Source organism: Artemia franciscana, chromosome 11, assembly GCF_032884065.1.
Source record: "Artemia franciscana chromosome 11, ASM3288406v1, whole genome shotgun sequence".
Lineage (NCBI taxonomy): Eukaryota > Metazoa > Arthropoda > Branchiopoda > Anostraca > Artemiidae > Artemia > Artemia franciscana.
The window spans coordinates 36079448-36095371 of NC_088873.1; the positions used below are offsets into that span (position 1 = coordinate 36079448).

The 15924-nt window shown below is 34.4% G+C and overlaps 1 protein-coding gene across 3 annotated transcripts in view; it reads left to right on the top strand.

Annotated features, from left to right (window-relative positions):
- The first annotated feature begins 833 nt into the window (after positions 1-833).
- The window catches only part of LOC136033149 (nuclear receptor coactivator 5-like), a 48362-nt gene continuing 33271 nt past the window's right edge, over positions 834-15924 (top strand). Inside the window, exons 1-3 of one of the 3 annotated variants that reach the window (XM_065713798.1) lie at positions 834-888; positions 12979-13112; positions 15807-15914. In XM_065713798.1, the coding sequence (XP_065569870.1) occupies positions 869-888; positions 12979-13112; positions 15807-15914 (262 nt within the window). In that variant the 5' untranslated portion in view covers positions 834-868. Of the gene's footprint in view, positions 951-4131; positions 4151-12978; positions 13113-15806; positions 15915-15924 lie in introns of those variants that run through there. The other 2 variants (XM_065713800.1, XM_065713799.1) reach the window with 2 other exon arrangements.

Consider the following 15924-nt stretch of genomic DNA (forward strand, 5'->3'; position numbering starts at 1 on the left):
AAAAGGAAGACAGAAGGAGAAAAGGAAGACTGTTTTCCTAAATTAGTGATTAATATAGACCAGCACTTGAATGAGGCCTTAACCCTACTCATCCATACAATCACATAGGTCAAACAGCATATCCACACACAATCAACCATAAAGAATAATCCATGGACAGGCAGTCATGTCGTCAATAAGTATAAGTCGTCATTTACCGAACAATAGAAAACTCCTTTATAGCTTGTCCAAAGCAAAGATATTCGGGAGATGGCCCCATAACCAATAATTCCCAATTAGGCTCAACCATTCAAAGATATTTAGCAGCAAGGAAACCTCCTTACATTTTAATTTCTAAGTCAAAAAAAGCCCACTGTAATTTCAGCATCATTGAGCTTCTAACCTGCTAAACAAGTACTAATTAGTCCTTAAGGGCATTAAGAATTTTGGTTGTTAAGTACTTATCAGTCTTGAAGAAGATTTTAGTTCTTAAACTTTAAATTGGTTTTGCGAAGTAAGTTTGATTTTCCCAGGATCATCAACAACTTGTGCTGTTTTATATTGAATAGCTCCAATATGGAACTCCAATAGCTCCAATACACTGACTAGGCATTTAGTCTGAATGAAATGGGGGCAACTCATTATTAAGAGCAAGTCTTAACTTCTCAAATTTTCTAGAATCTAAGCTTCCGTGTAAAGAGAAGCTTAAATAATAACAGCCCAGATTGTGGAAAATCCAAGAGGGAGAAGGTGAAGGTTCACTTTTACCAAGGAAAGGTGTGAATAGCGCGTTCGTAAATTCTTTATGATTCTCAATATTGTTGGCTGATATGCATTTTTTCAGAGAGCCGGTATTTTTGCATTGCGGAACCATTTCATTTTTAGAAGAATGAGAAGCAAAATAGTCCAGTAATATTCTGCTTTTTAGTTTAATTTTTGCCAAATTAAATAGCGTTGGTCTGCGAGATAAGGTGATGTTAAATCTTTTACCGAGAATTTTCTGGGTGTGTGACTTTATCTAGGTTTGATAGCTTCCATCCAGGGCTTCTACTTCTCATGTTTTCCTATGAGATTTCATGTTTTTGGAAGATTTCTCATGGGAAAAAAATTTGTCTCATGTTTTTCTCCCATTTTTAGAGATATTCAGGTTATTTTCTCATGTTTACCATCATTTGATATAATCTCCCGATTTCTGTTGATTTGAGCTCTGTCCAACTTGAAGTTTATGATCTTTTGCAATTTTCTGGCAAATTGCAAAATATGTCTTTATTGCCCATAAAAGGGGAATTTCAATCCCGCGAACCTTAATTAATGACTTAGTCGGCAGCTTGTCCTGTCACTGATCACTGTTGTGTTCAAAAAAGGGTTGATTTGATTCTTAGTTCATAACTTCATCTGATTTGACCAGATCAGGTTCACTGGATAATTTGTGTAGAATAAGGAAGTGGTTTACCTTACATGAAAGTTTTTTTTTTAGGGTAAATACCAAGTTTACTCGAACTGGACAATTATACATGCCTGCACATGTGCAACCCAAGAAGTAGGCTACTGACCACTTCTAAGGGGTTAGGCAGCTTTTATGCTTCTATTATCTGTTTCTTTACCAAAATAACATGTTTTAACTTAAAACCAGTTCTTAACCTGTTGCCAGTTCAAGAATTCTATAGTACAAATTCAAATACACTATTCTTACAGATCTTATAGACATTTGGTATTTGTCAGACTAATAGCCTAGTCTATATCAAAATAACGATTTCAAGTGCCAGTAAAATTGGCTTCACAATTTAGGAGGATGGCTTTTAAGATGTAGGCCAAAGCAGGCCATACCAAATCTGTTTTCAAAGGGACAAATCTGTTTTCAAAGTGCCAATATGTTTAAATTTTAAGTCACTGTGTTCAAAATGTATTAAAAGTGTATTATATTTTGCTTTTCAAATGTGTATAATTTGGTCTGTTTTGGGGAGACCAGAAATCACAGGGGGAGTGGAGGAAAAAGGGAGTCCAGAACATTGAGCCATGCATAAATTTGAAATGGGTGACCAGGGTACAGCCCCCCTCATCTTTTTCTGTAATTCCCCAAAATTCTGAAAACCTGGAAGTTCAAAAGCCCCTTTTTTCTGGATTATTTTGATATACTTTTGGACTGGTTCATATTCCTGATAAAAGAAGAAGAATACAATAAGACCTTCCAGCCATAAAACCCTCTCATGTTCAAACTCAAAATAGAAATGGAAGGGCTGCTTCATACTTTTGCTTCTTCTTTCATATTATCCAATTATATCAAAGGATCTGACATAATGTGTTTGGATGTAAGCACTGAAATTGGATACTTGCCAATTAAGGATATCTATATTGGCTTTAAGGCAGCTACAATTCTTTGAGAGTATGTCAAAGAAAAGGAACCTCACATACAGGATGCTAATGTCCAAATTGTTCACAGAACAGCAAGGTAGTTCTACCAGGAGTTTATTAATCAAGTGTAGATTAGGTTTGATTTTTCAGCCCCTATATTTAAGCACTTGGTCAAGCTTGAACCATGTCAGGCTACAAACATGGAACCACATATGCTGCTACCATTCTTCCACTTTTACAGCAGTCCAGACTGGGACAAGAAGAGAATAGAGAGTGGGTTGAGGAACATCAGTACACAAGAAGTTCCATTTAAGCTACTAGAAAGTCCTCTGCTGTTCAAGTGGAAAATTTTGTCAATGAAAATGCCTTGTGGGTCACTGAAATTTAAGAACCTTTAGAAGGTATCTTCTTTCACTTCCTTTTTCAAATGGTGTGGTGGATAGGTTGTTCAGCACTCTATAAAACATCAAGACAGACAATAGAAACTCTCTGTCATCTGAATCTTTAGGTGCATGTTTCCAGTCTCAGAGTGGCTTCAAGAGGGTTGGACCATCAGTGGTGGATAATCCTCTATTGTGGAAGAGACTTAAAATGGTAAAAGCCAGTGCAACTTCTGAAGAATATAGGGGAATGCCTATTATGAAGCCTTAGTCTGATGATTTATTTTTGTTATCTAAGTTGGAAGTTGATATTAGCTGTGTTCCTTAGTAACAAGCAAACTAACTGATGATACTCTGTTTTATTCCTATATATGCTTTTTTTATTTGCTGGTGACTTCTTTCACCCATTTTCGGGCTCATTAGTGGCTAATTTTTCCTCCTTGTTGTAGACTCCCCAAAACTTGTTTGGGAGTCAGGTTCTAGTAAGAAGTAAATGGGATATGGTAATTAGGTGAATCTCCCTTGTAGGTGCAGCACCAAACCCCAGTGAGTAAAAACCAGACACTATTAGGAGTGCAGAATATGTGCCTATTAGTTGAAAGCTGAGTTTAAATAGAAGTGAGTGATATAATGATCTGCTGCCGAATTTGAGTTTTGTTTGAACACTGAATTCAAAACAAACAAAAGAAAATTCTCATGTGAAATCTCATGTTTTTCAAGTTTCAATGTTCTCATGTTTTGGGCTATGATAAAATGTTTTTGACAATTTTGAAGTGGAAGCCCTGCTTCCATCATGCATTTGTCCAGTCAAGATCAATGGGTAAATATTGAAGGGTTACCTACATATGATAATATAGAAAAAAAATTCTTTATATCTGAGCAATAGAATTTTACCAGTTACTAGTATATAGAATGCCATATAAAGTCAAACAGAAGACAGTATTATGCTTTTTCCAATCATTTAGAATGATGAACATCAAACAGATGACTTTGTAGCCTATACTTCATTTTTTTAGAGCAAACATACATAAAGTCATACAGATGACTTTTTATTCCTAATGCTATTGTAGGGCAAACATAAATAAAGTCATGCAGATATCTTTTTATACTTCATGCTATTATAGAGCAAACATAGATGAAGTCATTTGCTACAGATGACTTTTTGTACATCACATTTTTATTTCAGCCTATTTATTTATTTATTAATACATGAAATGGTAAGCAATAATGCTTGTTGTTTAGACACTAAACAAGAAATAACCTAATTAGCAACACTGGCAACATGTATGAATTTTAGAAGAAGGTATGTTAGAAGAAAAAAAAACAACTTGGGGCCTATATCCAAAACTCATAAACTTAAACAAGAACTCATAACCAAAAGATCAACTTATAACTAAACATCAAAAACTCCAAATAGAAAGGTGTCTCCACTAAAGAATGTAAGAATAAATATATGAATAAAGTCATACAAATGACATTGTATACATTTTATATAGCCTATATAATAATATATTTCTATTGATAGAGATAAGATGGTCATTGCTTAAAGATTTTTGAAAATCCAGCTTTGGCCAACAATTACCTGTGGTGTGAATCACTGTAAAGGAGCTTACACAAATGAACTTCATAACCACAGTAGTTTACACAAACACTAAGGGTTCATGGTAAGTGAATCTAGCCATCAAATCAAGCAATCAATTTTTATGAAGATTTTATTCAAATGAAGATTTAAGTCAAACACATGACTTTTTAATATAGGCTATCATTTTATTTTAGAGTAGTATGAATAAAGTCTTACAGGTGACTTTTCTGGTTTTTTCCTTAAACCTTAAGGCAATTGTTTAGTTTCTTAACAAGCTGTCTTAAGTGGAAATTATGCTGTTTCTTGGTTGACCCTCCTCTTCTATGGGGCAAACTTAAAAGTTGGGTAAAATTCTAGTTGAGTAACTTCTTGCTATCTCAGAAAGGGGTTGGGATAGGAAAATGAAACTTTTTGGGATGGGTCTACAGGCTAAAGTATATCCCAGGAAGGTATTTTAAAGTACCCATGTCCACTCCTTCTCCCTCTAGAGATTCCTGGAATTTGCCTAAATGACAGGTATATGCCTGTTGAAATTTTGACAAAACAACATTTTACCTTAATTTTCAGTTACCAGTTGCTTTTTCTCTGCCTTAAGTTCTGAAAATGTGTGACTCCTGTTATTTGAGTAGAATTCTGAGCCATATCAACGTTTTTTTTTTTCAAAATTTAGGAAGTGTATTTGCATGTCTTTAAAACCTTATAAATCACAATAGAACAAAGTTGTGAAGTTGAAAACAATTTTGTTGTACTTCGTTCAAGCAGAAGATCTATTTTACAAGGTTTCACTTTTATAACACACATATTTTTGAAGGTCATCAAAGGTCAGGGCCCTCTAGAGAGAGAAGTAGTGGAGGTAGGTACTTCGAAATACCTTCTCAGGACATACTTTAGCCTGTAGACCCGTCCCTGAAAGTTTCATTTTCTTTATTTAGACTACTCTATTATACTACAAGGTAAAAATTCATCTGTATGACTTTATTTAGGATAATATTCTAATGCATCATCTCTTGCTTTCTTTATTGAAGTTTAAGTTTTATTGCAATTTTTAACACCATTTTTCACATCACAAATCTTTGACACATCTAGGGTTGTTACTAGCCAAAATGTTTGGGGTGGGGGGGAGACCAACAGACTGGTCATTTTTACTGATTGTTTTTGTCAAAAATTAGCATAATATCTGTTTCAAATACTGTATGTGAAATCACTGCACAAGTCTGTAAAACCACTGCATTTACCAACCAAGATTTAGACTTTGGTACATATCACATCATTATTTTAATGCTGTTTATTTAACGAACTTGAAAATTGTGGCACTATCTGTAAAATTTATGGCAAGAGTTGGTAAAACTGCTGTGTTTATCAACCATGTTTGAAGTCCCTGTAAATGACGTTTCAGCATTTTTGTGGTCTGTATTGAAATGGACAAAGAATTTTAGTGGCATCAGAAAAACCATGGCATGAAGTGCCACAGTTAAACCAACTTCTTTTTTTACAGAGTGACCAGAAACATTGGAGGTGTTCCCCTCCCCCCATAGATGACAGCCCTAAACACATCTGATACCTTTTTTAAACTAGATAACCCATTCTCTCTTTAGTTTGGAATCAAATAAAGTGTAGACACCTGTTAGCATATTTAATAAATATTCAACAAAGCCTACTTGAAAACAGAATACAATTTAAATTGACATTTATTAATAAAATCTGCGTAAAATTGTTTGTTTGCTTGATTTGACTGGTGGATTCACCCACCATGAAATTTCAGTGTTTTTGTAAACTATTGTGATTATGAAGCTCATTTGTGGAAGCTCCTTTACAGTGATTCATGTCATGGGGTCATTGTTGGCCTCAGCTAAATTTTCAAAAGTAATGATCATCTTTTCTCTAGAAGTAGAAATATATAATTACCATTTGTTTGACTGTATTCATGTTTGTTGTATGAAAAGTTGTTTCATGACTTTATTCATGTTTGCTCTATAATAGCATGAAACATGAAAAGTCATCTATATGACTTTATTTATGTTTGCTCTGTAAAAGAATTAGACATACAAACTCATCTTTATGACTTTTTATCATTCTAAATAACTGGAGAAACCATGATATTATGACTTTATAACTGTATTCTAAAAAGTAATAATTGACAATATTCTATTGCTCCAATATAAAGAAAAAATTTTCTATTACCAAAAAATCATCTGTGTGGCTAGCCTATATTTAGGCTACTCTGTTGTAATACAAGGTACAAAGTCATCTGTATGACTGTATTTAGGTTGCTCTATACATGAAATCATGTATAGGCTATAAAAAGCCATGCACAGGCTATAAAAAGCCACATGTATGACATTTTATTGTTTTCTCTATGTATTTGTGGGGTAATAAAATTTCTTCTGTATGACATTTTAGTGGGACATATAAATTAAAGGAGAAAACCAAAAGGTCATCTGTATAACTTTATTCATACTTCTCTATGATGTTTAAAAAGTCATGCAGAAAACTTTTTATCATTCTCCATGTTTATAGGAACCATAATATTGTCTTGTTTGATTTTATAGTGTTTGCTATATAAGAGTGAATGACAACATTTGTTGCTTAGTATATAAAGGACCAATGACTTTAATAGTCAAATGTTGCTCACCCAATATTAAGCAGTTCATATAATTGCCATATCAATAAAATGGCCATACCATTAGATGCCATTTTTTATGCACTTTCTAAATATAGTAATTCCTATTCTTGCAAATTCTGTTTTAAACCTTTTTTGGACCCTTGAAAATGAGTATTTCCTTCTTTCTTTTATTTGTTCAAAAATGGTTAAAATATCAGCTTCAAAACTTACTATTTTATTACTTAATCCATTTTTTTAAAGTTATATAATCCTTAAGCATTGATTTGTCATAATTAAGTTGGGTAAAGAAAATTCAGAACAATTTTCCATCCACCATGTTTCTTTTGTTGGCTTTGGTATTTTTTGACATATAGGTGAGATTAACAGTTTTTAAGTAGTCTAACAGAATAAGAAGAAAACATGGCAGAATTGTTTGAATTTCTTGTATTCAACTTAGTCTTGACAAATCAAAGTTCAAGAATTATACAGCTTTTACCAAATGTATTTATCATGAAATAGTAAGTTTGAAACAAATGTTCTCATCCATTTTTATATCTTAAGAATATAGAAAAAAATTTTAATTTTCAAGGGCCCAAAAAGAGCTTAAAATTGAATTTGGAAGAAAAGAAGCTGTTGTGTTTGGAAAAAGCATAAAAAATGGCATCAAGCTGTATGTTCACTTATTTGTAGGTCAATTATATGAACTGGTTGATGCCCTTCTTGAATGAGTTGATTCCAAAATGTAAATTCAGTTAACCACTGTTAACCGACAAAGTTCAAACTTAATTAACAAAAGCTATGAGCCTCAGAAAATTTGCCCTGTTTATAAAAAAGGGGAAAACATCTGAAAAAGAGAAATTGATTTTGATAAAAAATTGTATAAAAAAAACAAGTTTTTTCAATTGAAAGTAAGGAGGAACATTAAAACTTCAAACAAACAGAAATTATTATGTGTACAAAAGGGATTCCCTCCTCCTCACACCTCTTTTCTCATGCTAATGATTTGTAGTACTTTAAAAAAGCTTTTTATTGTTTCAATTAAACGACCCTTGTGTTTCAGGAGTTGTTCTCAAAGAGTTGGGACAAAATCCAAACCTTAGTGTAAAGAGCAAGGTGTTAAGGAGGGGACAACCTCCTTCATATATGTAATAATTTCTGTTTATTTTAATGTTGCTCTTCACATTCAGTTGAAAAAATGTGTTTTTTATTTAAGTTCTAAATGTTTTTTAAATAATCGCTGAAAATCTGGCCCCACCTCCATGGAGAAATGTCATCCCAATAGAAATATCCTCTAGACAATTCAACCCTGGTGAAAATTTACCCAGGACAATTACCCATAATAACTCCAAGTGTAAAATTGAGACAGAAAAGAGAAAGCAAGACATAGAAAAAGGATTTTGTATAGGGATTCCTGCAAATTCCTCCAGTGTATAATTTCCCCAGGCAGGTTCACCCCCTTTAAACCTCCCTCCCCATGGAATATTTCAGTGTGGAAAGACCCTCAGCAAAAAATGCGTCCCTCTCCTAACCTAAAATGCAGGTTAATATTTTTCTAAAAAATATTAAAAATAATAAATTAATTTTTTTTTTTTAAATCCCAGGGGAAAAAAATTTCCCCTGGGGGAAAGGACTGGGGAAAAACCCTCTTCATATATGTAATAATTTATGTTTATTTTAAGTTTTAATATTGGTCTTCACTTTTGGTTGAAAAAACTAGTTTTTTTTATGTCTGATAGTTTTTTAAATAATCCCTGGAAATCTGGCCCCACCTCCATGGCGAAATGCCAATACTTTCAGTAGAAAAATCCAGTTTTTATTTAATTTCTGATCGTTTTTTAAATAATCCCTAGAAATCTGGTTCACCTCCATGGAGAAATGTTATATCCAAAGGCATATTTATTGGGCTCCTCAACTATGATGAACAAAATGGCTATCTTAAAACTTTTGTTGGACAATTTTGGAGGAAAAAAGAGCAGAGGAGGGGACCTAGTTGCCCTTCAATAGTTTAGGTCACTTAAAAGGGTCACTAGAACTCTTAGCTTTTGTTTGAATGAGCCCTCTCACTGTATTCTAGGACCACTGGATCAATAAAATCACCCCTGAAAAAGAAAATGCACCTGCAATCTTCATTATGTCAAGAAAATACAACATACCAAATTTTTGTTGATAGGAGCTTGAAATCCCTACAGTAGGATTTTCTGATATGCTGAATCTGGTGGTGTGATTTTCATTAAGATACTGTGACGTTTAGGGGGTGATTCCCCCTTTTATGAAAATCAGGAAAATGTTCTAATGCTCATAAGCATTAATCTGTAAGACTAAACTTAATAAGAATTTTTCTCCCTAAGAAAGATGGTCTTGGATTTGTGTTTACTTGTTTATTAATTGTTGTTGTTTTTTTTCTCAAGGATGAATGTATCAAGCAACTGATCCTAGAATGTCACAAAAAGGCATTGAAGGTTCTGAAGGACATTAAGAAAGTTGAAGCTTTCTGAGTATGTTTAAGGGGAATGGATGCTCAAGGTGGTAACATGATTATGGTTGGAATGGCTTCAGTCCTAAACTTGCCCTTTTAAGAGAATGTTTTGATTTTTGACAGCTAACCTTTGTTCAATGTCTTTTTGTTGAATTCCCGGGGATTATTGGAAGATTATGTTAGGGATAGGCTGGTATTTGTGTGGATTGGAACGTAAAGCCACCTTATTCAAATCAGCCCATTGGCTTTTCAAAAATTTTGAGCTAGAGAGTATTCTAGACTTTCTTGCAATAGGCTACTTTCTAGAGAGTACAAGATGCCAGTGTTCATTGAAAACAATTCATCAGTGCTGCTAGCCTGAAGACTTTCTAGTATTCTCTTATGCATCATATATATCATGAAAAGAGAAATCACCAATGCAACAGCACAAACACACAAAAAAAAAAAAAAAAAAAAAAAAAAAGAAAAAAAAAAAAAAAAAAAAAAAAAAAAAAAGAAGAAGAAAGACAGAAGGAGAAAAGGAAGACTGTTTTCCTAAATTAGTGATTAATATCTTATTTTTGTTCTTCTGTGACATTATTAGTATTTTACCAAACATACCATTAGAGTAACATAATTATGTATCAGTATATCACGATGAAAATAAAGTCATTATTTCACTGAGCACAACAGTTTTTGCAGGTTTACTGTGCTGTGCAGAGAATTTGTTGTACTTCCTAGGAAGTAGGAAAGGCTGGAACTGACTGGGAAAAATCTTTCAGTGAGCTAAGAATCATTAAATTAGCAGCATGCCCAGTTCATCTTTACCAGTAAGATGATCTTCTATCTTGACTTGTGATCTTAAGTTACCTTAAATTATCTTAAATCACTTTGTCCAGCAAATGAAGAATTATCCTGTAGGTGCTGCTTAGTCAAGATGCTGAGCTATTGTGTCAACTGTATCCCATTCTCAAAGCCATGGCTTGGATGACCAATCTTTGTCCACAGCTCCCTTGAAGGCATCCACACTAGGGGCTGAGAGCGCTCCTTTGTTTAGGGCGCTCCAGAGCCCCACGATTCTGTTTGAGAAGAAGTTGTTCTGTAGTCTGGTTTTGGCTCATTTGCAGTACAGCTTCTTGGTGTGTCCTCTAGTTCTTGTTGACTGGTTGAGTTCAAGCATTCTTTTTATTATTCCCAGGGTCTGGAGTGCTTTGGAGGCAACTAACTGAGCATGTTGGTCAAACTTTAATTCATCATCCATAAGTATACCCAGGTCTCTTTCAGTATGGGACAAACCAAGCATTTGCCCAGCACCATCTATTCCACACATTTGATACTGACCCTTCATAATCTTTCTGACAAAATGAATTGTCCTGCGTTTCTTAATGTTGAATTCTAACCTCCAGAGTTTTGCCCAATCAGCGAGTTTGTCTAGTTCAGCTTGTAATAAGTCTTGCCCTTTTGTTGTTTTTGCCAGGCTGATGATTTCCGGAACATCGATATACAGGTTCATTTTATTTATGACAGATTGTGGAGTATCGTTGATACAGATGTTAAATCAATGTTGGACCAAGGATTGCTCCCTGTGGGACTCCACTTTCCACTTCAGTACTATCTGTGGAACATAACTAATCGTTTTCTTTGTGCACCTTTATGCTCTGCATTCTATCTTTCAGGAATGCCATGACTCACTCTACAACCTCGTGGCTTACCCTGATTGCAATTAATTTTGCCTGTAGTTAACAATGACATACTTTGTCAAATGCTTTGGCAAAATCTTGGAAGATGAGGTCTACTGGGATTTCTCTGTCTAGGAGCTCTTTGAAAAAATTGTACCCGTCGATCAGATTTGTATCAATGAATCGTCCTGATCTAAATCAGTGCTGACTCTGTGTAATAAGATTGTTGGAGGTGAGGCGTTTGACAATGGCAGTATTTACTGTTCCTTCCAGAATTTTCCCAACAATAGATGGAATGCTAATAGGGCAGTAATGACATGGGTCTAATCGGCTGCCACCTTTGTGGATAGGGGTGATATTAGCATTCTGCCAGTCCCAAGGCACTATCTTTGTATCCAGTGATTTTTGGAAAGTACTGAAAGAGGCAATGACAATTCTGGATGAACTTCCTTTAATGTTCGAGGGTGTATTCCGTCAGGTCCTATAGATTTGTTCTGGTTCAGATTTTTCAGTCTAGCCTCAACGTCGTCTTTACTGGCAGTAATTTGTGACATTAGTTTCTCAACTGTGTACTTAGGTTGATTGGAAAGGGGATCTCTATCTGGGGCAGTGAAGGCTTTTTGAAACGGATTGTTCAGTGTCTCAGCTATTTCTTTAGGGCTGGCATTAGATGTTTCATCAAAAGATAGCTCAGTTACTGAATGTCTTCCGGGTTTTTAAAGGAAAGCATACCTCCAAAATTTCTTGAGATTTGGTTTGGCAGCATCTGCAATTGCTTCTTCATAATCTCTTGTAAGTTTTTGTGAAAGCAGTCGAGCCTTATTACAGAGTTGCTTAAATCTATCATAATTTACTTGGGTTGGCTTCCACTGCTTTTTCTTTTTTTTGGATTTTCAGTTTAATATCACAGGTGAGAAAAGGAAAAGTTCTTGGTTTAATTGTTGTATGCTTGTCATAAGATGATACAAGAATATCTTTCACTTTATCCCATGATTCAGGAGTATCTGCATTCTTGATGAATGACCAATCTTCTCTTGATAATTCTCGCCGAAATTGGTTGTAATTCATATACACATGTCTTACATACTGATTTTTCTTAGGAAACAACCTAAGCCGACATGCAATTGTAATATGATCACTCGCTCCAAATGGTAGTTCAGGCTTGATACTGACAATCATTTCTGGGTCTCTTACTAATACAAGGTCAAAAACGGTTGGAGTTTGCCCATCTTAATACCTAGAGGGAAAATTAACTGCCTGGTGTAATGAGTGATCCTGTAGGCATGTGAGAAATGAGTTAATATGACCATCTGCTTCTTCTAAGGCATAACGCTCAGTCCATTGCACCTGGGGTAGCATAAAGTCCCCTGTTATGGTTACATTTTTGGTAGCAATCCTCATAACCTGGTCAACAGAGCTGGTAAGTACTTTTATTGATCTCACTTGGCAGGGGGCACTAGTGCTTCTATAGAGACATCCAATTACAAGTTGGCTATCATGAAGCTTAATTGTTGTCCATAAATGTTCTACCCAGGGTTCATACTCACTATTTATATCAAAGGCACCTACCTGGAGGGATGCTCTTGCGTAAATGGTGACCCCTCTACCTTCCTGTTTTGCAAAGTTATTCTCAAGACTTGTAAGATCCTTGGCCTCCAGACTAGTCTTGACTGTGCCTGACTAGCTTAAATTTTTCAAGTTTCAAGGCTCATGAAAAAAATTTCTAATCTAAAGTTCTTATCAAGAGTTAGCAACAAAGTATTTAAATTTTGTGAAAAAGATATTTTTTTATTAGTTTTGAAGGACATTAGTTTACTCTAAAAAAATTCTTTCTAAGTCCTTGGCAATCTTCTATGGAATTTACATAGTTGAACTGATTTAACTTCGTGTTTTAACCAATGATAACGAAATGACTGTTAAAATTTATATTTTTTTTTTTTTTTTTATAGGAATCTTTCAGTTGAAATGTCTGATTCATCTGATGTGCATCGAAGAATTTTTGTTGGGAATTTGCCAACAAGTAATCTCAGCTTCCATCCAAACCTATTGAATAACGTTATGAGTCAATTTGGTCAAATAGAAAGTATGAGTAATTAATACATCTTCATTGTATTTTTTTTATTTATCTTCAAGAAGTATTAGTTAGCACAGTAATATTTTTTGCCAGCTTAGGTTTCTAAGTTTTTAACCAATGATAACGTTTAGCCTTTTTATATCCTTTTTTTATAGGAATTTTTCAGTTGAAATTTCTGATTTATCTTATGTACATCAAAGAATTGTTGTTGGGAATTTGCCAACAAATTTTCCTATTCCATTCTAGGGGTATCTAATCCTTGGTTTTATATATTTTATTCAAAGCAACATACTATTGTGCCAATAGCCAAAGAGAATTTTGAACATATTGACAATCCTTGTCACACATATTAAGCAAACATGCAGAACATTGAGTGCTTATACAGTATATTGTAGCAAAAACTAAAAAGTTTTTTTATACCTTTTCCAAAAATGTGCTATTTTAATTCAAACAGTCCATTACTTGGACATAACGGTTTTTAAGAGGAAAATGTATTTTGTACTCAATAGAAGCCAATGAGTTTGGTTTTTGGTGCATAGTGGCGTAGCAGCCAACCTTTATTTGAGGAGGGGACAAATAAAAAAAAAATGCCTAAATGATAAATTATGTGAAAATATGGAAGGAAGTAAAAAGCGCTTTCTTTTTGGATGAGGTTCCACGTGCAGCAAAGACCACTCCCCTCCCCCCTTCCTGGCAATAAAAGTGTAAGGTGTGGTTTGTTTACTAAAGGGTTAACGTTTTTTGGTGCGCCTTCAATGAAGACTTGCTAATTTGTAATACCTTACTGAAAACATTACTGTGTTGCAAGGTTTTTGTGCTTTTTCTTCCTTTACACATGTTTGAAGCAAAAAGACAAAATGCTGTTTGAGTTATATATTTATTTCGTGAGTAGATTTTACCAAATATTTAAAAAGCTTGGCTATTGGTGAGCAGCACATAGCTACTGAGCATCTAACAGGAATAGTGGTAACAATGCCAATTAATTATTATTAATTAGCTTAGGTACCAAGACCTAAAGACATAATAATAACTTAAATTCATCGTGTGTCTGATTTCTTTCTATTTCTTTTTTCTTGCTCCATTGTAGTCTTTTATAAATGGTTAGTAAATAAACTATTATTATTGTTATAGCATTTGCTGCTGTTTTAATCAGGTCTATCACATCTTCATAGAATCCTTAGAGCTTCATAGTTGTTGCCACCATTCTTATTTGATGCACATTCACTGTTTAACTGCTTCAATATCACAAGCACCTTTCCTAGTATATCTGGTATCAATTCAGTTAATAAATTCGTTGTTATAACCAAACTATTGTTTCATATTTATATCAATTTTGCGTATTATTCGCGCGTGTTTTTTTTCTAACATTTTAATAGAAGAAATTAATCTGCAACAACCAATATTTAAACATCGTGATATCCTTATGGCAAAAGGTAGAATAATCGAGAATGGGCCTGGAGTGGCAGCCAGAGGGAAGCCAAAGAAGAGCAAGACAAAAAAGCCATTTTTCACACTACCGGCGGGGGGGGGGGGATGAAGCACATATAGCCCAATTCTAGTGAAGAGAAATCCGCCTTTTCATTCTTGCCAAGGGTGGTTCAAGAGGAATAAAGGTCAATGGAACTCTGGTCTTGGTCATCTAAAATCATAATGTATTCCCTGCAAGAATGAGCTTCTGTTATTGAATTATCATATTGATCAATTTCCAGTGATGGTCTTTTCGATTCTGGATCTTAGATTACAAATGAAAAACTGGCTGGCACTCATAGGGAACAATGAGATTAATGATTCTTACAACCGCAGATAATTTGCTTGCTATAAACGAAACGGAATTCTTGGAAGACGTGAAAATTGGGGTATCTTTATGTTACGAATAGGTGATTGGATATAAATGAAACTTGATAAATAGAAGGATATTATGTCTCAGATGCTCTATTTTCGACTCGAATTGGATCCGGGACATGAGGGGCTGGAGGGGGGAAACAGAAATCCTGGAAAATGCTTAGAGTAGAGAGATCAGGATGAAACTTGATGGGAAGAATAAGCACAAGTTCTAGATACGTGATTGACATAATTGGAACAGAGCCGGTCTCTTTGGAGGAGCTGGGGGTGTTAAGATGCTCCATTTTCGACTAAGGCTTTAATGATAAAGCCTTTCATTTTTAAAATCTGATTTAAAAAAAAACTACATACATTGTTTGAAGCAGTCTCCTTCCATGAAAAAAAAGTAAAAACTTCTTCTGAATTTTAAATCTTTAATTCAGATGGTAACCTTCTTTAATTTATGATTCATTTAAGAAGGGCATTCACTTCGTAAAAATTGGCTGTGGGAGAAACTGACTCTGGGAGAAATTGACTCTGATCAACCAAAATTAACCACTAAAGCTATCAATAAACTAGGCATGAGTAATATGCACAATAAGAGGCATTAAGAAATAGAAAATAGGGTCCAAACTCGATAAGGTGACTAAATTAAATATCTAATTAAACAAGTAGGGTATGTCATGGCAACCTTGAATGGAATTGGTGGTTATTATCAAGAGAAGTTGTAATTTCTAATTTATATTTCTTAATTTTTTCTTTTTTAAAAAAATGACGACTTTGGTTCTAGAGAAATCCTTGACCTTAAAAAGCACCCTGTTTTCCCCCCTTAGTGCAGGTACTTTCTTGATGACAGCTTATTACTAGAACTTTTCCTTATAGATGTTTCCTGTATGAATGGATATGCCATAGTACAATTCGCTCATATAAACTCAGTAAACAAAGCCATGAATGCCAAGTTTCCACTCATCCTGCTAGACCACAGATTGGGTAAGAACAA